Source organism: Euleptes europaea, chromosome 17 (genome assembly GCF_029931775.1).
Source record: "Euleptes europaea isolate rEulEur1 chromosome 17, rEulEur1.hap1, whole genome shotgun sequence".
Lineage (NCBI taxonomy): Eukaryota > Metazoa > Chordata > Lepidosauria > Squamata > Sphaerodactylidae > Euleptes > Euleptes europaea.
In genome coordinates this window covers 42,008,161-42,032,339 of record NC_079328.1, presented here as the reverse complement: position 1 = coordinate 42,032,339, position 24,179 = coordinate 42,008,161, and the positions used below count along the sequence as shown (strand labels likewise).

The window sequence follows — 24,179 nt, the reverse complement described above, 5'->3', positions numbered from 1 at the left end:
CAGTACAAAAGTGGGATAATATAATGAAAGCTGGCAGAAGGCAAAATTTAGCAGTCTAATTGAAGCAATTTACTAGTAAGATGCTAGTCCCTGTTGTTCGCTGATGGGAAAGAGGTCTCCACATTCTTGCTAAAAGTATGCAGGGACAGAGGTTTGTAGCCCCCCCTATATGGAGTGAGTTAATGTGTGATATCAACCAAAAGGGAGACTGCAGCCAAGAATTCAGAAGGAGATTGAGACTGGGAAAGGCAGCCATGAAGGAGTTAGAAAAGATTCTGAAGTGTAAGGTTGTGTCACTGGCCACCAAGATTAAGTTAATTCATTCCATCGCATTCCCTATTACTGTGTATGGGTGTGAAAGCTGGACACCGAAGAAAGCTGATAGGAAGAAAGTAGATCCCTTTGAAATGTGGTGTTGGAGTAGAGTGTTACGGATACCGTGGACTGCCCAAAAAACAAATCAGTGGGTCATAGATCAAATCAAGCCTGAACTGACCTTAGAAGCTAAAATTACTAAATTGAGGCTATCGTATTTTGGTCACATTATGAGAAGACAAGAGTCACAGACCGTCATGCTAGGAAATGTTGAGGGCAGCAGGACAAGCGGAAGACCCAACAAGAGATGGATTGACTACATAAAGGAAGCCATAGCCCTCAATTTGCAAGATATGAGCAAGGCTGTCAAAGACAGGACATTCTGGAGGACTTTGATTCATAGGGTCGCCATGAGTCAGAAGCGACTTGACGGCAGTTAACACACACGCATGCGAAGTATACGACATTTGTTCTACAGTATTCTTTATATGCATAAAAGGACGCATAGAATGTTAAATTGCAACAAAACAGCTTGTGTAAACAGAATTTGTTCACTGTTTCACACCTTGCGGTGAAGTTGGTCCATTAGCTGTCCTCCTGTACCTTTTTAAAAAATAATTATTTATAAAGCAGAATGTACCTTTTGACAAACAATATAGGCCTATTTAATTTTAGTCTCCGGGCTCTTACATTTTAGGGTTCATTTACACACATTATTCCATGCTGACTTCACCTGATTTTTTTTTTTTAAGTTAAAGAGTTGTAATGAGGCCCTCCAATTTTAATCGAGCTTGGGGTGGGCGACCCTTTCCCCCACATGGTTTCCCCAACAGAAATCCTCCCCCGCCTAGTCGTGGGAGCTGCATTCTAAAACATTTGTTGGCAGGGCAGGGATTGTGTGTCCAAACCATTTTGCCCACGCTTTGAGAGCAGATTCACCATCTGTTGTCGTCGGATGTCTGTCTGTCTACCCTTTCTTGACTTCCCAAGTCCCTCCAAACCTGTTGGTGGACATCTCTTATTGGGGGCACTTTCACACATGCTGAATAATGAATTTTAACGCACTTTCACTGCACTTTAGCGGTTGTCTGCAAGTGGATTTTGCGCCTTCTCACAGTAAAATCCAGTTGCAAAGGGGATCGAAAGTGCGTTGTTCAGAATGTATGCAAGTCCCCATTAATTTGCTAGGCAAATCACAGAATCTTTATGCACAGTTTAATGTATGCAGTCCACTGCGTAAGGGAGAGAAGCATTACACCCAAACTGGTATTCGATAGGATTGCAAACTCCAGGTCGAGAGATTCCTGGAGATTTGGAGGCGGAGCCTGGCGAGGGTGGGGTTTGGGGAGGGGAGGGGCACCTCAGCAGGGTATAATGCCATAGTGTCCACCTTCCAAAGCAGACATTTTCTCCAGGGGAACTGAATTCTGTAGTCAGGAGATGAGCTGTAATTCTGGGAGATCTCCAGGCTTCAGCTGGAGGCTGGCAACCATACATTAGGAGGGAGGCAGCATCTCAGACTTCTTTCTAGTTAGGAAAGGATACAATATGGGAATGATATACAGTGGCGAGAAGCTCCCATTTTGCTTCCGTCCCCTCTGCTGTTTGCAGGAAAATGGCCTGGACTATGCCTACTGTAATATACCATCCTGTAATATACAGTACTGTAATATACAAGCCAGCATGGCGTAGTGGTTAAGAGCGGTGGTTTGGAGCGGTGGATTCTAATCTGGTGAACCAGGTTGATTTCCCCACTCCTCCACTGGAAGCCAGCTGGGTGGCCTTGGGCTAGTCACAGCTCTCTCGATGTATTAAAACTAACTCTTCTTCTAACATTCCCCTGGAATGTTGTACCTTCTTTGTCCATTTGTCAGTGTCCTCCATTGGAAAGGCCTGCGCCGCAGTTCGATACAGGTTTAAATAGATTGATAGCCCGTATAAGAAGAGTCAAGTCCCAGCATTCTTCATTTTCCTAAGAATGCCAATCAGATATCTCTGAGGAGGGCGGGAACATTTTAACATGGTGAGTTAACTGCCCGTGCCTGTCTATTGAGCTAGCCTCCAGACCTAGAAGACTGGCTCGGGCAGAGCTTGGCATGAGTTAATACTTTTTTTAGCTACAGCAGCCAAGCAAAGGTGCCTTCGCTTCCCAGATCTGTCTTGGTTCTGATCTCCAAAACCGTAATGAGGCCAAGAAGGGAGGGCAGGAAGTCTGATACTGTAGGTGCATAAAAGAACAGCCGGGCATAGGTGGCATCAGTGGACGTTAAGGTCAGGCAGTTGGCAAGATTACTAGCAGAGGAATGTGACACGCTGTGAACTTTGTGCGGAGTCCAGCCTGCGAATCTAGGCCTGGGGGCGTACTGTCAGAATCCTGCCCAAGACGCCATCCAGAAAGATCTGGGGCTGGAGCATGGAGTAGCTGAGAATTGGCACCTCTTCAGGGCCTGTTGGCAGAGACAGGCTGAGAAGAAGGAAGGCTGAGGCAGCTTAGCAGCTGTTACTGGTGCGGGTGTTTGTGTGTGTCTGAGAAGGATGAGAGAACAGCGAGAGATATCTAAACAGCTGCAGCAAATTCGCAGGGAAATGCAGAAACAGCTGTGTCAAAGGAGAAACTCCTTGCTTCTTGACATGCTCCAACGTGGAATCTTTATAAGGGAAAAACAAAACAAAACACGGTCTTTACAAAACCTCGAATTGTCAGATCAATATATCGACTCCCGTTCCCCTTCTGCAATATGGCCGGAGATGCCCCAACAGACCCTGCTGCGCTTTCGGGCTCTGCGATGCAATGCGGAGACACCACTTGCTTTGTATCTTGCTGCAGAGTTGGCACGGGTGCAGGGCACGAAGCTGGCACCGGAGCCAGGCTGGCTGTTGATCACAAGTAAAGTTTTGGGGGCATTGTGCAGAACGCCAGCCCCTTCCTGCAAGAGGTGGGCATCACCTCGTTAATGAGCGGCTCCGAAGCGGTCAGACGCCTTATCTTTTCAATCGCCTGCCCACCGATTTGAAGTTTCGTTTCAGGTGCAACCAGCTTCCGGGGAAACCCACGTTGTTTATGTCACACGACTATCGAATGGCTCGTGTGTGTGTGTGTGTGTGTGAGAGAGAGAGAGAGAGGGTGATTCTCCTACTGTCGCTGCTTCTGCACAGCCCCTCCTGTTTCAAGGCAGGGCCGAAAAGGATTTTTTCTTTTCCGGGCTGTATTTTCAAAACCTCTCTGACTGGTGTCTGTTGGAAAAGGCTCACGTACGAGCACTTAACACAGCAGCTCTTAGAAATGTCGGTATTGCTCTGAGGCATGTTGCGTTTTGTTTTCTTGACTTGCTGTTTATTGCTCGGCAATACAGTAGACAGGTGTTAAACCTGCTTGGGGGACCGGGGTGGGGGAGTGGAGGAGGCGAATGGAGAAATTGCTTAGCATTAATAGCACTGCTCTGTTATTGGTGCGCGCACACACACACATATAAAATATATTTTTAAAAAATTGCATTTGTGCTATAGGTGCTCCCCCACCCCCACTTTGCACAAATATCCTTTTCAGATCCGCGAGGCATTTGCGGGGGTGGCTCTTTTGTTTTTGTGCAGCAGTTGCATCCCCCCCCCCCCACTAATACCGTAGCAGCAGAAGGCCAGAGTGTTGTTCAGTGGCTTTGTCCCTCTTTTTTTCACAGATGCCCTGGGAATTGTTTTTAATCTCCTTTCTGCTTTCCCATTACAGATGGCGACGACGACCCACAACTCTCCTGGGTGGCTTCATCTCCCTCCAGCAAAGACGTTGCATCACCCACTCAGATGATCGGAGATGGGTGTGATCTCGGCATTGGGGAGGAGGAAGGGGGGACTGGCCTGCCGTATCCCTGTCAGTTTTGCGACAAGTCCTTCATTCGCCTGAGCTACCTTAAACGGCACGAGCAGATCCACAGCGACAAGCTACCTTTCAAGTGCACCTACTGCAGCCGGCTTTTCAAGCACAAGAGGAGCAGGGACCGGCACATCAAGCTGCACACGGGGGACAAGAAGTACCATTGCCACGAGTGCGAGGCGGCCTTCTCGCGCAGCGACCACCTCAAGATCCACCTGAAGACCCACAGCTCCAGCAAGCCGTTCAAGTGCACGGTCTGCAAGCGCGGCTTCTCGTCCACCAGCTCGCTGCAGAGCCACATGCAGGCCCACAAGAAGAACAAGGAGCACATGGCCAAGAGTGACAAGGAGGCAAAGAAGGACGACTTCATGTGCGACTACTGCGAGGAGACCTTCAGCCAGACTGAAGAGCTGGAGAAGCATGTCGTGACCCGCCACCCGCAGCTGTCTGAAAAGGCGGACCTGCAATGCATCCATTGCCCCGAAGTATTTGCTGATGAGAACTCGCTGCTTTCCCACATCCATCAAGCCCATGCCAACAAAAAACACAAGTGCCCAATGTGCCCGGAGCAGTTTTCTTCAGTAGAGGAAGTGTATTGCCACTTGGATAGCCATCGACAGCCTGATTCGAGCAACCACAGCATCAGTCCTGACCCCGTCTTGGGCAGCGTGGCATCTATGAGCAGTGCAACGCCAGATTCCAGTGCGTCGGTAGAGCGGGGCTCTACCCCTGACTCAACTTTGAAACCGTTGAGAGGGCAAAAGAAGATCCGATCGTTAGAAAGAGAAGAGGGCCAGACGTGGTCCAAGGTCTCCTACAGCTGCCCCTACTGCACCAAGCGTGACTTCAACAGTCTCGCCGTCTTGGAGATCCACCTGAAGACCATCCACGCGGACAAACCTCAGCAAAGCCACACGTGCCAGATCTGCCTTGAGTCCATGCCCACGTTGTACAACTTGAACGAACACGTGAGGAAGGTGCATAAAAACCATGCATATCCCATGATGCAGTTCAACAACATTTCAGCCTTCCACTGTAATTATTGCCCTGAGATGTTTGCTGATATCAACAGCTTGCAGGAACACATCCGCATAGCTCACTGTGGGCCGGGTGCCACAGCGCCAGATGGTAACAATGCCTTTTTTTGCAACCAGTGCTCCATGGGCTTCCTGACCGAAGCGTCTCTGACTGAGCACATCCAGCAAACTCATTGCAGCATAGGAAATTCCAAATTGGATTCCCCTGTGGTTCAACCCTCCCAGTCTTTCATGGAGGTCTATTCCTGTCCCTATTGCACAAACTCGCCCATTTTTGGCTCCATCCTCAAGCTAACCAAGCACATTAAAGAGAACCACAAGAACATTCCGCTGGCGCACAATAAGAAGTCGAAAGGCGAACAGAGTCCAGTTTCTTCGGATGTTGAGGTCTCTTCCCCCAAAAGGCAGCGGCTCTCTGCGAGCGTCAACTCCGTTTCGAACGGCGAATACCCGTGTAATCAGTGCGAGCTCAAGTTCTCCAACTTTGAAAGCTTCCAGACTCATCTAAAGTTGCACTTGGAGTTGCTTTTAAGGAAGCAGTCATGCCCTCAGTGCAAAGAAGACTTTGACTCCCAAGAGTCTCTTCTGCAGCACCTGACCGTGCATTACATGACTACTTCAACCCATTATGTGTGTGAGAGCTGCGACAAGCAGTTTTCATCGGTCGATGATCTGCAGAAGCATTTGCTAGACATGCATACTTTTGTGTTGTATCACTGCACCCTTTGCCAAGAGGTTTTCGACTCCAAGGTCTCTATCCAAGTGCATCTGGCAGTGAAGCACAGCAATGAGAAAAAGATGTATCGGTGTACAGCCTGTAACTGGGACTTCCGGAAGGAGGTGGACCTCCAGATCCATGTGAAGCACAGCCATTTGGGCAACCCAGCTAAGTCCCACAAATGCATCTTTTGCGGAGAGACCTTTAGTACGGAGGTGGAGCTGCAATGCCACATCACGACACACAGCAAGAAATACAACTGCAAGTTCTGCAGCAAAGCTTTCCACGCCATCATCTTGCTTGAAAAACACTTGCGGGAGAAACATTGTGTTTTTGACGCTGGCGCCGAGAACGGGACGGCGAATGGTATGACGCCGGCCAATAAGAAGGCCGAATCTGCGGACATCCAGAACATGTTGATGAAAAATCCTGATACGTCCAACAGCCATGAAGCTAGTGAGGATGATGTGGATGCTTCAGAGCCTATGTATGGGTGTGACATCTGCGGGGCTGCATATACGATGGAGGTCCTTTTGCAGAACCATCGGTTGAGGGACCATAACATCAGACCAGGGGAGGATGATTGTTCCAGGAAGAAAGCTGAATTCATCAAGGGGAGTCACAAGTGCAACATCTGCTCAAGGACCTTTTTCTCGGAGAATGGCCTCCGGGAGCACATGCAGACTCACCGAGGCCCAGCAAAGCATTACATGTGCCCCATTTGCGGGGAACGCTTCCCGTCGCTTTTGACCCTGACGGAGCACAAAGTGACTCACAGTAAGAGCTTGGATACAGGAACGTGCCGGATCTGCAAAATGCCTCTGCAGAGTGAGGAAGAATTCATTGAGCACTGCCAGATGCATCCTGACCTTAGAAACTCCCTCACTGGGTTTCGCTGCGTCGTCTGCATGCAGACGGTCACCTCGACTCTCGAGCTGAAAATCCACGGGACGTTCCATATGCAAAAACTGGTAGGGAGCTCTGCGGCATCCTCTCCCAATGGCCAGGCCTTGCAGAAACTCTACAAGTGTGCTCTGTGCTTGAAAGACTTCAGGAACAAGCAAGACCTGGTGAAACTGGACGTCAATGGTCTGCCGTACGGCCTGTGTGCTGCATGCATGACTCGGAGCACCAACGGACAGTCCTTAGGGATGGCTACGCCAGATGTTAGCGAAAGACCGTGTGGAAGCCTGCGGTGTCCGGAGTGTAGTGTCAAGTTCGAAAGCGCTGAAGACTTAGAGAGCCACCTGCAGCTGGATCACAGAGACCTGACACCTGAAACGAGTGGCCAAAAGAAGGGTACCCAGACATCCCCTGTTCCTAGAGTAAGTACTATTCAGTGGTCAGTTTTGTTGCAAGCATAATAATATGCAGATGCTTGATTTGGAGGGTCTGATGTGTACTCCTGACAACTCCATTCATGAACAGGGCTATCTCCGCTTTGATGTTGGAAGCAGTACCATGAACGAATTCTCGTTTACTTTCCTAGCTGCCCTTGACACGAGAATGAATAGGAAGCCCCTTTGTATGCAGGAGCTCCACATGAAAAGTTAGGATTGAAATGAGGATCTGTGTTCTGTGTAATATAATTACAAAATATGTGGGTGTTTTAGTCTAACAGATGTGTTTTCCATATTAGGACAGGGGTTCTCTGTGGCTCTTACCCTGTTTAAAGACTTGATCCGCTTGTGTTGCAGAGATAAAAGAGGAAAGGCACACTTCTGCAACAAATGGGGCAAGAGACTTTTGTTTTAAACGGAAACTGGGAATTCAGATAACCTGACAGACAGATTGTTATAGTGTTATAACAGTACAATGATATGTGTGTGTGTGTGAAGTGCCGTCAAGTTGCAGCCAACTTATGGCGACCCTTTTTTGGGGTTTTCATGGCAAGAGCCTAACAGAGGTGGTTTGCCAGTGCCTTCCTCTGCATAACAACCCTGGTATACCTTGGTGGTCTCCCATCCAAATACTAACCAGGGCTGACCCCGCTTAGCTTCTGAGATCTGGTGAGATCAGGCTATATGTCAATTGCAAATTAAAAATTAAAAAACCTGAGAAAATCCCCAGTGGCGGGGGAGGGGGGAAGAAATTGCTGCTGTGGGGAACTGGGGCAGGAAAATGGCACCTATGTGGGAGGGACTGAGACTATTCGGATTTTCCCATCCTCTTGGCTGCCACCCTAGCTTTTTTGTGATATTTCCCCCAAAATTGCAGCAAAGCAGGTTTGGGAAGGATTACAGAAATAATGGGGAGAATCCAGGAAGTGTATAGAAGCACCACAATGCTGTGGGGAAGTGAGGGGGAAAAAACCTTCCCAGTAGTATCCAAGCTGGGGCAAACTATCCATGTTGGAAGGTTAGGAAATCCTGGCAGTTTCACACTTAGGCAAACAGCGCTGCATCACATTTGCAAAATAAACGTTGAAAGGTATCATTCCTGTATAAAGTGATTTTAGAAGCAATTCCATTTCTAAAAAATTGCAATTACCTGCTTTGAGCCTGTTGGACAGCGTGGATTACAACTCTCAAATAAATAGTATTCTAATTACAAACTGGGCGCTTTATTTAAAACTGTGGATTGGAATTTATTGGTTAGTGCTGGGATATTCCCCCCTTCCCCCGAAATTTGGCTCAAAGAGTGAATGGAGGCAAAGAATGCTTTAGGAGGGAACTGAATTGACTGGTTCTGCTCTGGAAAGTTTTGGCAGATAGCAGAAGACATCCATTCTACTCTTCCAAAACTCTCTGGGCTCTTTGTGCACACCTGAATTGGGGCAGGTAAAGCAGGAATCCTTGAGAAAGGCTACTCCTCATTCACCAAGCCTCTTGTCACGCCAGACACAAACAAGTCAAGTAAGCTGGCTTCTAGATTGTCCCAGGACATCTCAGGCACTCTTTAAGAGACTGCTTCGTATTCCGAGTTTCCGGCACGGACAGTGGGGTAATGAAAACATTGTATACTTGCTGTATTGGATGTGCATGGTATTTTTTGGAAAGGGGGTTGAGTATGCCCCTCAGACTGTGTTTAGGGGGTAGTAGTTACTGACCCCATGCTAAAAATGTGCAACCAGCACTCAGGGTCCTTTCCCAGGTTCCAGCTGGAGCAGAATTCAGGAGGATTCCTATGTGTGCATATGGTGATGTTTGAATACTGGCATGAGTGTGCTTTTCGACGTAGGTATTAAGGCTAGCTGGTATACATGGCAGCTCTGCAATGTGCCCATGGTGGAAACACACAGTCATTACTTCCCTATTGTGTGCATGTTTTTCCCGTGTCAGAAAAAGTCACATACGTAGTGACCTTCAAGGGGAAGAACTAGTTATCCGTAAACCTCAAACCAATAGAAAGGACATTCTATTGGTTATTGCAGAGCGTGTGACTTACATAGGAGAAGGCAGGACCTTTATTTGATCCTGTTTTGTTCTGTCCAGGTTGTCTACAAAAGTTCTTAGCCTAAGGCTGGAAGTAGTCATCATAAAGATGCATGGCTACAGCTGAAAGCAGCAGTCATGCGTCTTCTCCTCCTCTTCCTGATAACATTTCCCCAGCTCCTGCAAGGAGCAGCCTGTGAAGTTCAGCAGAAGTGGGGAAACATGCAAGGAATTATGCAGGCCTACTGCTTTTAATGGCAGCCATGCATCCTCCATAATATATTTTTTGGGCCAAATGATAAACCTAAGTTCATTATATTTAGAATGAAAACTGCCTTTTCCCCAGCTAACCTTTCTATGCCAGTTGCATACTCTTAGCCTGACCTACTTCACAGGGTTGTTGTGAGGATAAAATCGAGGAGAATGATGTAAGCCCCTTTGGGTACCCACTGGGAGAGAGGTGGGGCATAAATGAAGCGAATAAATAAATGAAGTAAATAAATGATTAAAACATTGAACAATTATGTCAGTTAGGTCCATTTCTTACCTTGAAACATATGTTCACTGCATTGTATATATTAAAGCTTGAAAGGCATTTTTTTCTTGGGGGGGATTTTTTTTTTACACAAAACATTAAGTAGCAACGATTCCCAAATTAACATTTGATCAAGCCAGCAGTTGCTTACTTGCATGAGTTTCTTTAGCAAAACTTACTATCTGCATCTGTACTAATAAGGATTCTTGGCTGTTTTAGCACATGGCCAACTTTCTGGAGGAAGAAGAAGAGTTAGTTTTTATATGTCGACTTTCTCTACCACTTAAGGAAGAATCAAACTGGCTTACAATCCCCTTCCCCTCCCCACAACAGCCACCCTGTGAGGTAGGTGGGACTGAGAGAGCTCTAAGAGAGCTGTGACTTCCCCAAGGTCACCCAGCTGGCTTCATGTGCAGGAGTGGGGAAACCAACCCAGTTCACCAGATTAGCGTCCGCCGCTCATGTGGAGGAGCGGGGAATCAAACCCGGTTTTCCACATTAGAGTCCACCGCTCCGAACTGCCGCTCTTAACCGCCATACCACTCTGGCTTTCCTGCAGTCATACCTGCAGTATCATACCTTTCCTTTCCTTCCTTCCTTTTATCCCTTAGAAGCTCCTTGATCAATTGATCTTGAGCAGCATATATCTAGTGTTGGAGGGATATAAGGACTGAAACAAATCTTGCCACTGACAATGTAGCCTTGGGGTCCCTGTCGCTTAGTAAAAAAGGCATTATGTCAGTCACAGAGGCATTGGATTTGTATATTAAAAGGGGGGAAATATAGTGCGATCGAAGTTCCTCGTAAAAGCGGCATTCCAAAAGGGCATGGGCTAATGAGTCAATAGAGCCAGAAGAGCAAGGGTAGATCCTGTCTGAGTATGGTATATTCAGAATTCTGCCCTGCATTACCATAGAAGGGTTAGCATTCAATCTAGCCAAGCAAAAAGCTCTACAGAGACGAGGAGTTGTGCAGTATCATACCTGCAGTTTGTGCCCTTTGCAAATCATTTCTTCAAACGTCCACTTGTGAGTCGACAAATAACTTTAGCCCTTTGGCGTTCCGCTTGAAACCGGAAAACCAGTAGGGCTCGGGACTTATCTCAGTTTTCTCAGCTGACCGGCAAAGGAGTCAGGACAGCTTTCTTCACACTCACGGATCGTTTTTAATTACCCCTGGTTCCAGGCATAAATTGGCAGGCTTGAGTGTGGGCCGATTTGAAGGCCCTTCCCCGGGGTCAAGCCAGAAGCGTCCCCTCTCCTCCCGCGCCGAGTCCGCCCTAACGAAGAACCATCTTGTACGGGGCTGAGCTAGAGCTGTTAAAAGCCTGCCTGGGAAAAGATCTTTTGCTGCTCGCGACAATGTGCCGGGTTCAAAGGATCCCCGAAGCTTGAAACAATCCGAGCGAAAGATTCTTTGCTTTGTTTCACTCGCGGCTGCTTCAGCCCTTGCGACTGCCTAGTGCTCCCTCGGGGTCAAGCGAATATGTGACTAGACCTGCCTCCAGCTGTGATATACATCTAATTCTGTGGAGAATAAAATACGAAATGGAAACACCTCTCCCTTCAGCGCGACGCCTCTTGAGAGTTCATCATCCGAAACTACTTATTAGGCCCATTGTCGCCTTCCTACTCCTCGCTTCTTCGTTGCGCTTCAAACTCCTCTGAAAGGACGGGCCTCTTCTTTTATGCCAAACTAATTCCGGTTTCCTATGGCTGCACACACAGAGGCTGGAATAGTCTTATGCGCCTACTATGCGCACTCTCCGTCCTCCCCCCCAATCGCCGCAGTTGTCGTGAGTGGAAATTGCTCCCGTCTCCTCACTCTTACTTTTAACTGTCTGTCTTCGGCAAGAGCTTCCATACCTCTCCTTCTCTCGGGAGAGAATTTAAGTTCTTCAACAAAGTAAATGCTTTGAATCTCCTCCCAGGAGGGTAGATTTCTTTTGTAGAAGATAATGAAAAATCAGGATTCAGGCCTGCGCCAAATTACACTTTACACAGGAGCCTGCAATTGGCATATATGCTAATGCCTCCGACCTGCTGTACCTTCCTACCCTGTTCACAATAACATCGTTGTGAGCGTATCCCTGGGATGTGAACAACACCGTCATCCTTTTCTGATGGCTATGGGGTGGATGTAGAGGGCTGGGGACTACTCCAGCCGCCATCTTTAATGTGCTGCTTGGCCCACTGTACCCATGAGTGGCCTCAGATTGGGAGGAGAGGGGGTTCTGGCTTCACCCTATTCCTTCCCCTGCCTTCAGGCTGCTGCTTGTCTCTTCCCCTCTCCCTCTTGACTCCCCACACCTGGGAGAGGAGTCATGGTGAGGCTGGCCTCCCTGGTCTCTGACTACAAGGCCTTAAATAGCTCCAGGCAGCCTCAACAGGCCCGGTGGGCTTCTGAGCCTTGCAAGAAGCCTGTTTCCGTGGTAACGGGTAGGGTTCCAGCTCCGGGTTGGGAAATACCTGGAGATTTTGGGGATGGAGCCTGAGGAGGGCGGGGTTTGGGGAGGGGAGTGCCATAGAGCCCCATTGCCCAAACGGACATTTTCTCCAGGTGAACTGATCTCTATTGGCTGGAGTTCAGTTGTAATAGCAGGAGATCTCCAGCTACTACCTGGAGGTTAAAGAAAATAGCAGCACCAAGGCTCTCCAACTAAACACAATATTTATAAGAACAACAAATCATGAACAATGAAAAACAAAGATACAGACTGAGGTAAGTACTTAACTTTCTCATAAGGTTCCAAAATAATTTCAGGTACATCGAATTAATCCAACGATATAAATGATATAAATAAAATAATATAAATATCATTTATATTATTTAGTTGGAGAGCCTTGGTGCTGCTATTTTCTTTAACTACCTGGAGGTTGGCAATCCTAGCAATGGGCTCCAGCCCACCCTCAGCGTTTTGGTAGTTGCCATGGGTTTCCTTCATGCCCTCTGGTGGCTGTTTCGCCTGGATAGCATTCCTTGTCCTGGCAAAAGGTCTAGTAACTAGTTCCTGTGGGCTGTACTTGGTTTCAAGGGAGATGGTCTTGCCACCCAGTAATGCATTGATGTGGAGAGCCAGCGTGGTGTAGTGGTTAAGAGTAGTTGTTTGGAGTGGTGGACTCTGATCTGGAGACCCAGGTTTGATTCCCCACTCCTCCACTTGAGCAGCGGACACTTAATCAGGTGAACCTCACAAAGTGTCTGTTGTGGGGAGCGGAAGGGAAGACTATTGTAAGCCGATTTGAGACTCTTAAAGGTAGAGAAAATTGGGTATAAAAACTAACCTTCTTTAGAAGTCTTGTCAACCTTGACATTTTAAAGTGGACATGGACAAGATCCATCTCCCAGAACTGTAGTTGGGTCTAAGGAGGAATCTCCTTTAGCATCTCCTTGAATTCATTCCCAGCAGAGAGGGATGTTCCATATGGTTGCAGTGCAGGAGGAAGAGGAAGGGGAGAAAGACGATACCATGTGTATGGAAGATGGGTCAGATCTGCATGTTGAGAGCTACAACTGCCAATGTGGTGTTCTCATACAGTTGTGTACATCTTCCACACAAACTACATGGGCATAAGATGATGCTCGGTATCTTGAATGTTGTGGCGACAACTGTGGGAGGAGCCACAGCTCAGTGGCAAAATATCTGCTGGTCCCAGGTTGTGCGCTCATGTGCAAATGCTAACAGCCATTTTGCTCACAGGTGATGTGTAAGCCGGGCCAAAGCAAGAATGCAAGTTGAGCGCATGTGTGTGTGCCATTTGCTATGGTCCACCCACTTATTCAGAAGGGACAAATATGATTGCTCATTCTTTCTGTCTATCCCAGGGCACTGTTTTATTTGGGGTAAGAAATCAGTTCTATCAGTCATGAGCAATTTTGGGGACAGGGATTGTTTCAGATTGGGACACTGCCAAGTTCGAAGCCAGCAAGAAACACATTTGTGAGCAAGATCTTCCTATAGTATAGACAAGTCATTTAGCTCCGTGGAAGCCCCAATTAACCACAGCTCCAATTTCCTTATAGACAATTGTGCCTAAATCCCACTTGTGACCAATCTCACTTGTTTCTATTGGTTCCAGTGGGACTTAGGTATGTCTGACTCCTTACTTCTCATCCTTTACTACAAGTAAGTGGTGTGAACACCACCTTACCTTTTTACTCCCTAGCTCAGGGTTCCCCAGCACGGTGCCTGGGGGGTACCATGGCACCCACCAGTACATCCCTTGGCACCCACTGAACTTTTCAGAAAGTGGGTGTGGCCATTGTAAGGCAGATCTTGTTATTGGCTTCCCTCATTCAAATGAAAGAAGAAGAAAAGTTGGTTTTTATATGCCGACTTTCTCTACCACTTAAGGAAGAATGAAACCAGCTTACGATCATCTTCCCTTCCCCTCCCCACAACAGACACCCTGTGAGGTAGGTGGGGCTGAGAGAGCTCTAAGAGGACTGTGACTAGTTCAAGGTCACCCAGCTGGCTTCATGTGTAGGAGTGGGGAAACCAACCCAGTTCACCAGATTAGCCTCCGCCGCTCATGTGGAGGAGTGGGGGAATCAAACCTGGTTCTCCAGAACAGAGTCCCAGGAGGTGTGAGGAGGGAGGCAATCCATTTGGCTCTGCTTTCTGAGGCAGCCGTTTGGGATATTAGGGTGGTACTCACCACCCCTCTCAAAATTCCAAAGGTGCCTTTGGCCTTAAAAAAGATGGGGACTCCTGCCCTAGCTCCTCCCCCTCCTCTCTTTGTTATCTTCCTAGTATCATATTTTGGAACTCAAGATCCTCAGGGGATGGACTTGCCTTCTAGTAGTCTACCAAGTACGAGGAGGAGAGGGGTATTCATGGCTATTAGTTAGAATGGATACTAGTCATGCTGCATACCTATTCTCTCTCATATCAGAGGAGCATGCCTATTATTTTGGGTGTGGTGGACCACAGGCAGGATGGTGCTGTTGCAGTCGTCTTGCTTGTGGGCTTCCTAGAGGCACCTGGTTGGCCACTGTGTGAACAGACTCCTGGACTTGATGGACCATGGTCTGATCCAGCAGGGCCTTTCTTATGTTCTTATGATGCACATTCAGTGTGCTATGTATATAGCTTTAATGGTGCTGGAAAGATTGAGCGTAGAAAAGCCAGACATGACATGTAGGTACCGGTTGTGCTAATAAACGCTAAGGCAATTCGGATGGATGCGTGTTTTTTATTATGCTAGGTTAACAGTGGTGGGCAATTTATTTCTTCACTTCGGTTCTTGCCCATACAATAGCTGCACACCCAAAGCTAATTGCGCACGCACAACTCATAGATTTCCGAAGTTTTGCGATGGATCAGCAGGGCCCCTGAACGCTTGTATCCTTCCCAGAGAACAGCAACTTTCCGCAGCTTGTTAAAAAGGTGTCTTGGAGATAGCCAGGTAAGCTAAATTGAACAAGGTGCTGTTCTCTGTTTTCTAATCTCTTGTTGATTTGTAGTACAACAGGTAAAAATGCAGTTTTTATTTGGCCTGCAATAGAAACCAAGCAGCCTACAGCTGTCCAAATGATGTTACCGCTCTATAATTCTTGACCACTTCTCTGTTTTATTCCCCCCCCCTTTAGGCCATTATTGATTTTATATATAGGTGTTGATGTCCCCTATTCAAGAAGGAGAGGGTGCTAGATTTGATGAAGACATATTGGTGGTGAATGATAGCATAAAATTGTAAATGTTAGTATCAACATTTTAAGCTTGCTATAATCGTAATTGAGATAAAGAACTTATAGAAGCATTGTGTTTGCCCAGACCAAAAGAATAGTATTAGATCATATAAAATGTACTGAAGCCGCTCTACTGTACATTAGAGGAGGATCTCGCTGTGGATATGAAGTATGAAGAGTGAATGATGTACGTGAAGTTGTTTATATTTTATTAAAAAATAATAAAAATTCTTTTAAAAAGAAGGAGAGGGTGCTTTGGAATGTAGAAGGTTCTCTGAATGCTGAGAATTCTCCCACTACAGTCACATCTCCAAAACGCTGAAGGGAAATCTTAGAGAATCCAGGAAAGGCAGGTCCATGTATTGACTGGGTTGGGCCATATATGTCTTCTGTGTTTCTAACTTGGACAAAACCTCTCACCATGTACCGTATATACTCGTGTATAAGCCGAGTTTTTCAGCCCAAAAAAAGGGCTGAAAAAGCCGGCCTCGGCTTATACACGGGTCAATACGGTAGAGGGGGGAAGGAGGGAGGAGGGAGGGGGGAACTTACCGCCGCCGCTGAGCCTGCGCCGCTTCCCGCCGCCCGGAGCGGCCTGGGGCAGCCTCCTGCAGCCGCAGGAAGGCTGCCCCGCCCCCCGCGGGGCCGCGCCAGGCCACACCGCCGCCCGGAGCGGCCTGGGGCAGCCTCCTGCAGCCGCAGAAAGGCTGCCCCGCTCCCCGCGGGGCCGCGCCAGGCCGCACCGCCGCCCGGAGCAGCCTGGGGCAGCCTCCTGCAGCCGCAGGAAGGCTGCCCCGCCCCCCGCCGGGCCGCGCCAGGCTGCACCGCCGCCCGGAGCGGCCTGGGGCAGCCTCCTGCAGCTGCAGGAAGGCTGCCCCGCCCCCCGCGGGGCCGCGCCCGGCCGCACCGCCGCCCGGAGCGGCCGGGGGCAGCCTCCTGCAGCTGCAGGAAGGCTGCCCCGGCCCCTGCCGGGCCGCGCCAGGCCGCACCGCCGCTTCGCGCCACCCGGAGCGGCCGGGGGCAGCCCCAGGAATGCTGCCCCGCCCCCCGCCGGGCCACACCGCCGCTGTCTCCAGACCCTCGCCTTGCTGCCGGAGCCGTCAGGTAAGCCTGCGGGGGGTGGGGTTATAAGCTGACCCTCGGCTTATACGCGGGTGCCTAATTTTTCCCCATTTTTGGGGAGAAATTAGGCACCTCGGCTTATACGAGGGTCGGCTTATACACGGGTATATACGGTAAGCCAGTTTAAGAGTGAAGCACCTTGAATCATGGATTGGGGCTTGTCTCGAGTAGAACACACCTTTCTTTCACACAACAGAAGGGTTAAAGTTCTGCGCCATGGCCCGTTGCTGAGTATGGCTTATGGTCTTGGTGCCTGTTATTTGCATGGGGCTGAATATAAATGCCAGCCCTCTTTTTCCAGCCCCTTAGAAGCTGATATATTTGCACCGTTCCATATGTACCTTCTGGTTCTGCTGTTTGTATAATCTGAATATGACTTCATGCAAGTCACATATGAATTACTGAAATGCAGTGCAAATGCTCTCCATTGCATTGTTAGTAAACAAAACCCGTTCCTTGAGCTTGATTTGGCAGTGGAAAATTATATACATATAATAAAAAAAATTGGAATGTCTTCCATGCTGTGAGCTTTTTCATTTTTAGTCTTTGGAGTTCCCTCTGTCTCATCATTACGAGAGTACACGCCCGTGCTACTTTTGAGTACAAGCCCATCTCCTCTGATTGAATAAATGGCTCATGTAATTGCCTCTTCACGCAACCTCCTTGTTTCGGCGGCTCAGCTTCATTAGAATGACATTGTGACACAGGAAGCGTGCACAAACGGTGGAGGAAAACCCGCCTTCGCTTTGCAGCGGGAGTTTCGGGATTGCCAAAAATTCATACCTTTGCTTCCGCAGGCGGTGCTGAGCTCTTCAGTGCAGTGAAGTTTCTTTCCTGTCTGTTCCTGAAATCACACTGCCCTCCCTTTGGAATCTCATTTCCCCTTAAAGGGCGTTTTATTACTGTGAATAAGAGCTCAGAAATACTTGGACAGCCTAAATGAACTTTCCTCCGAATCAGCCCATGATCGGGCATTTGTCCATTAGCCCTTTTTACCCATGATATTAATTACTACTTGATTCTAATTTTTCACCACAGTAGCACTTCCAACTGCACAGTGCTTTGCAGCCTTTTATTACTTCAGGTAGCATTTGAATTGTTGGCTACTGTTGTTCATACGAGTAACTGTTCAAGTGGGAAACACATCGAAGGGTTGTTCCTGCTTTCTTCCTCCCGTACATGCCTTGATAGACACATAAAGGCCTTTGAATTTCCCTCCACACTAAGCCCCGTTCATGTGTTACAGTGAGCAATGCATGCATCCTGCCTGTACATCTGTTTTGTATGAAAGGGCCAGTGTGCGTTCACTTTGCAGTACCTGAATAAATGTTGGGTTTCAATCGCATGTTCTGCTGTAATTGTATTGAGTGTAGCACGATAATTACTTAATGCATGTATACAGAACAATCAAGGGTACGCTGTACATGGGATCATATGTGTGTTCACTGTAACTTGTGAACAGAGCTTCTGGGATGAAATATTGGTCCAACATTCTCCATGTTCAAATGTTAGCGTATTTGCATTTTCCATTAATGCTGTCATTGGACTTAGGGAGTCAACCTTAAGGAATGCCTTCTCTAATGACCTCCCCATCCATTAAGATTTAGCAAGGGTACTCTACTGCATGTACCTTTAATTTTTTACATATTTATTTATAGTAGTTACAAACCCGCCTTCCTTCCAGCACAGCTGGAATCCCAAGGTGGGTAACAAAATAAACATTACAACACAATATCTTTAAAAAACAAACGCAAGCAATCGTAAAAAATCTTTAAAACAACAAATAAATGACTAGCCAGACCCTAATCGACAGGTAATCATAAGGTTATGATGGTGGAAGGTGCTGTCAAGTTGTAACCAACTTATGGTGACCACATAGGGTTTTCAAGGCAAGAGACATTCAGAGGCGGTTTGCCATTGCCTATCTTCATAGCAACCCTGGACTTCCTTGGTGGTCTCCCAACCAAATACTAACCAGGGCCGTCCCTGCTTAGCTTCTGAGAGTCTCACGAGATAGGGCTAGCCTGGCCCATCCGGGTCAGGGTCATAAGATTATACCCAGAGACATTTTGGTTTTGTGGTTCTTTTGGAGGATGACTAGGAAGGAGTGATGATGGTGGGGAAGTGTAAAAATCTAAGAATGGAGCTTGTATTGGTCAGTGCTTATGCCTGTATTTTCTTTTCTGCTGAAAGCCAAGCTCTCTTACCTATTTTTTTCAATTGTTTCAACAGAAAAAGACCTATCAATGCATCAAGTGCCAGATGACCTTTGAGAATGAGCGAGAGATACAGATCCATGTTGCAAATCATATGATTGGTAAGCACAATTTAAGCCTGTCTGCTCTTCGAATACTTGGTTTCTCCCTTCCTTATCTTGGCTTTCTCAGTGAGTCGTTAATGTTTTGACCAGTTTGTTCCGTGTCCTTTAATAAAATGCAAATACTTTAGGGCTGATTCTTACAAACTACTGCGACATGGCTGCAGCTTCCTACATCGTTAGATCCTCATGCTGCACTGCTGATATCTAACCAGCACAGACAGATACGTGGTTATTTCCCCACTGTGTAACACATCTCTTTGGGATCCAGCCATGCTGGCTGCAAAATGACTGTGTGTTAGATCCTGCAGGTGCATTTCACTAAATGGTGGCTCTTCCTTTGACTCATGATGGTTGAAAGATTCTTAGGATTCACCCTCATGACATTTGCCCAAGACACTCAATGTGTATGGACTGGTCTCATCCAAGAAGGTGTAGACTAGGGATGTCAAACATAAGGCCCATGGGCCGGATCCAGCCCCTTGAGAGTTCTTATCCGGCCCAAGAGGCAGCCAAGGCAGCCACCCTTCCACTCTCAATCTGGGCTGGCAAGGCATGGCCCAGCCCAAGCAAGTGACATTTATGTCATATCCGTCCCTCGTAACAATTGAGTTTGCCCCCCCTGGTGTAGACTCTTGCTGGAGTGCATAAAAGTTTCTCTTTGATCTTTCGTAGTGTATGTTTTCTTTAAACCAATTGGTTAGGTCACTGGTCCACACAAGCCTTCCTCAACCAAGAAAGCACAGGGGGGCTATACCAGTCTCCGAATGCAGGTTGAAGTATGAAATGGGGCAATTATCTACCTTTCACAAACTGTTGTGTTGACATTTTAGGGACTTGAAAGCATAGCACGGGGCTCGCAAAGTTGTTTCCGTTCTATCTGCTCTTCCCCGCTCTTAAAGTTTCCCACTTGGGATCTGTGCTTGAAACAGTTGCTTCCTTGCCTTGGGGAGGCTCCCAATAGCAGTGTTTAAGAATCCTCCATTTAGAAAGGCAGCAATTCTCTTCAATTTCAAAGCTGCTTAAAATGTATTAATGCCGAGTTGTCCTTTCCCCCCTCCCCTCTGTCCCATTTTCGCTCATGTTATGATGAAACTTTTGACAAGATCTTCCTCTTTATGCCATGAATTTCAGTCAAATCAGGAGAAGAAAAAAGTGGAGGGGGGGGGAGAGAAAGTACTTGCTGGTTGTCAACCACTTAGAAGCAATTATGCTTCAATTTGGTATGTCATGACATTGAATTGCGCACATTTCCATAGCTTAAATGTGGTGGATTTCTGAGACACATTGTCAAAACAGGATGCTTAAGAAGTTTTATTTCAGCCCCCTTCTGTGTTTTTTTTTTTTTTAACTTATTGGAGGAGGAGGGGGGGAAAAACCTGGAGCTTTTCGCCTGAGCAAATTGGTTTTTTTAAAAAAAGAAAGGTTTGCTTTTTGAGATGTTCGCATTTTTACATTTATTGTTCCTGTTGTAGACAGCGAGGCCTCGCTTGTTTTCAAGACTGGTCCTGGTGGGAACAAGACCCAGTAAAATGTTATTGCAATCAAAAGGGCCGTATTTCTGATGCAGCTGGAGGCTGCTTTTCCTGAAGAATGCAGAGAACTGTTTCTTCTATCTGCACAGATGTTATAAATATATGTGACAGCTCGAGAGCTTAGTTTATTTTGATGCATAGACCACAGCGGAGTTCCTTACACATGCCACTCCAGAGTCTGCCGTTGAAGATCCTTCAAGGGCCCTACAGTGTTCTTTATGTGTTCGCGCGCCACATTCATCTCCCATAATCATAATGATTTTCCCTTGAACAATTTTTGCATTTAAAGAATCTATTCTTTCACGTACGGAGATCCCATTATCATTAATGTGCATTATGAGCAAACGTCGAAGAGAGAATTTGAAAAGCTGACACGGAAGATTAGAGCAAAACCTCTTTCTCGGAGAAGAATAGGCACTGTCACTCACCGTGATTTCCACGGTAGCGCAAGGCGGGGAGCTTGCAGGCGGTGTCAGGGAGGTTAAAATGAAGTTATCTAAAAATGTTTGCTTTTGTGGCAGGTGTTAATGCAATCTCTTGTTTGCAGGTGTGAAGGGTGAGAGCGTTGCTAATTGGACCACAGTGATTTCAAGCCTTTTCCCACCCCTCCTTCTCCCCTCCTTGTATTAAGATGTGCACGAGCGGTATCTTTAGGCAACTGCTTATGTGGTTTTCACATCAAACCTGTGAAATGGAGGCGGGGCTATCGGTGACAAACCTGTTTGCATTGTGCACATTTTTGATGCACTCTGAAAAAGGATTCCAGTGACAAGCAGGCTCACAATATTAAATTCCCGTGACACATCTTTGGGACAATATGGCTTCGGTGTCTCCGACTGGGCCTGCATAAAGGGTTCCACCCATCCCTGGCCTCTAGAAATGTGTTCAGTGCACTAAACAAGCAATGCTCAACCTCGCGGCATCCTAGTTGCCAAGCTGGAGAGGGAAGGGGAGGCGTGTAGAGGGAACATCGGCCTGTGAACATTGCGACCCACTAGATGTGGTAGGTCCTGATTGTAAGCTCAGCGACAAATTCCTTTTGAACCAGCCTTCCAGCAAAACTTGCTAACCACGGCTCTAGAGATAAAGGGAGCTGTTTGGGGAGGGGCTGTGGCTCAGTGGTAGAGCATCTGCTTGGCATGCAGAAGGTCCCAGGTTCAATCCCCGGCATCTCCAGTTAAAGGGACTAGGCAAGTAGGTGATGTGAAAGACCTCTGCCTGAAACCCTGGAGAGCTGCTGGCGGTCTGAGTAGACAATAAGGATTTTGAGAGAGCCAGCGTGGTGTAGTGGTTAAGAGCTGTGGTTTGGAGCGGTGGAGTCTGATCTGGAGAACCGGCTTTGATTCCTCACTCCTCCACATGAGCTAATCTGGTGAACTGGCTTTGTTTCCCCATTCTTCCACCTGAAGTCAGCAGGGTGACCTTGTGCTAGTCATGCTCTCTTAGCCCCACCTACCTCACAGGGTGTCTGTTATGGGGAGGGGAAGGGAAGGTGATTGTAAGCCGGTTTGATTCTCCCTTAAGTGGAAGAGAAAGTCGGCATATAAAAACCAGCTCTTCTTATTTTATTATTTGATGGACCAAGGGTCTGATTCGGTATAAGGCAGCTTCATGTGTTCATGTGTCCAGTCACAACCCACTTATGGCGGTCCCCATCATTGGGTTTTCAAGGCAAGAAAGGGGCAGAGGTGGTTTGCCAGTGCCTGCCTATGCGTAGCAGCACCCGTTTTCTTTAGTGGTCTCCCATCCAAGCACTAACCAGGACTGACCCAGCTTAGCTTCCGAGCTCTGGTGAGATCAGACTAGGCCGGGCTGCCTAGGCTCCTAACTGTGGCTGAAGGCATATGAAAAGTGCTGTTGAAAACAGCGCCCTTTATTTCATCACAATCAGGTGGGGTGCACATCTTGAAAATGTGTCCTCCAAATTTTTTTTATTTTGTACTTTTTTATAATTTAGATTTTTTATTCAGTTTTGGAATTTTTTTAAAACGTTACAGTCTCTCCCCCCACTTGCCAGCATGGTGTAGTGGTTAAGAGTGGTGGTTTGGAGCGGTGGACTCTGATATGGAGAACCAGGTTTGATTCCCTACCCCTCCACATGAAGCCTGCTGGGTGACCTTGGGCTAGTCACAGCCCTCTTAGAACTCTCTCAGCCCCACCTACCTCACAGGGTGTCTGTTGTGGGGAGGGGAAGGGACGTTGATTGTAAGCTGCTTTGATTCTTCCTTAAGTGGTGGAGAAAGTTGGCATGTAAAAACCAACTCTTCTTCTTCTTCTTGTCTAGATTGCATAGAGTAGGAACTCATTTTGGAATGGTGTAAGCTAGCTGCATGTAGTTAACTTTTTTTGTGCGCAGTTCTGGAAGTGCCTGTTCAGATCATGAGTAAGAAACAACCGAGTGGCTTTCTTAGATCCTCGTTGTCGGAATTGGCTTTCAAAGTCCACAGATTTGGACACCCCCTTTTTCACTCCCCTTTCCCCCCGAGTGGCTCTGATGTTGGAGACTTCCATACTCCAGCAAACAGCAGTTAATGTTTCGTCCAAATTGAATGAAAGGATGGTTAACTGGGAATGCGGAGATCTTCAGTCTCAAAACCACGCATGAGAAAGAGTGGGCGACAGCACCGTCTGCCTGAAGGCTCCCAAGGCTCATTCCCACAAGGGCAGGACCGAAATGTGGTGTGGTGTGAAGGCATTTGTAGCATCGCTTCTCTTGCCAACGCTGCCGCCTGTTTCTCTTCACATCTGTCGCTTGCCTTCCCTGTTTTCTGGCCTCTGTCCGCCTCGGTACATCACCCCTTGTGGAAAGGATCTGTGTCCCCCGCCCCAGATGACAGTAATGGCATTAGCACAGGTGCTAGTTGGATGCCAGAGAAGATGTAGTGCTGTATTTATAATGTTAAAAAGCTGAAGACCCTTCCGGGTTAAGGAACAGAGTCAACAAACAGCCCCGCCCCACAAAGAGGACTGAGTTATTTAAGGACCCGGATGCGATGCCTCCCCAAGAAACATGTCCCCTCCCGCTGGTCCTCCAACCAATCACTCCATTTATCAAAGAAGAAGAGGAAGGGTTGGTTTTTATATGCCAACTTTCTCTACCACTTAAGGGAGAATCAAACCGGCTTACAATCACCTTCCCCTGCCCTCCCATAACAGACACCCTGTGTGGTAGGTGGGGCTGAGAGAGCTCTAAGAGAGCTGTGACTAGCCCAAGGTCACCCAGCTGGCTTCATGTGGAGGAGTGGGGAAACCAACCCAGTTCACCAGATTAGCGTCCAACGCTCATGTGGAGGAGTGGGGAATCAAACCCATTTCTCCAGATCAGAGTCCACTGCTCCAAACCACCGCTCTTAAACACTACACCACTCTGGCTCCCAAATTAACATGTGGGGGATGTTCAGCATTACTCTTGCACATCCTGGTGAGAAATCTCTCTCCTTGGTTTGTTGTTTTGGGTTTTTTTTGCTATGAAACATAATATATACACATGCACGCATACAAACACAGTAGCATATTGGCCCTGTGTATCCTCCCCAGAGAGGGAACAGACTGGCAGTATCTCTGGAGGAAGTATATGGAAAGCACGCTGCTTTGTTTTCATACCAGGGCTTCTGGGAACATTTCTAGCAAAGGAACAGACCCCCTTCTTACTCATGAGTAATTTGGA

General features: G+C 47.5%; 1 protein-coding gene across 2 annotated transcripts in view; it reads left to right on the top strand.

The window, feature by feature from the left end:
• The window catches only part of ZNF423 (zinc finger protein 423), a 278,862-nt gene that overhangs the window by 108,454 nt on the left and 146,229 nt on the right, over positions 1 to 24,179 (top strand). For both annotated transcript variants that reach the window (XM_056862230.1, XM_056862229.1), the window contains exons 3-4: positions 4,040 to 7,263; positions 18,893 to 18,977. In XM_056862230.1, coding sequence (XP_056718208.1) covers positions 4,040 to 7,263; positions 18,893 to 18,977 — 3,309 coding nt within the window. The remainder of the gene's footprint in view (positions 1 to 4,039; positions 7,264 to 18,892; positions 18,978 to 24,179) is intronic.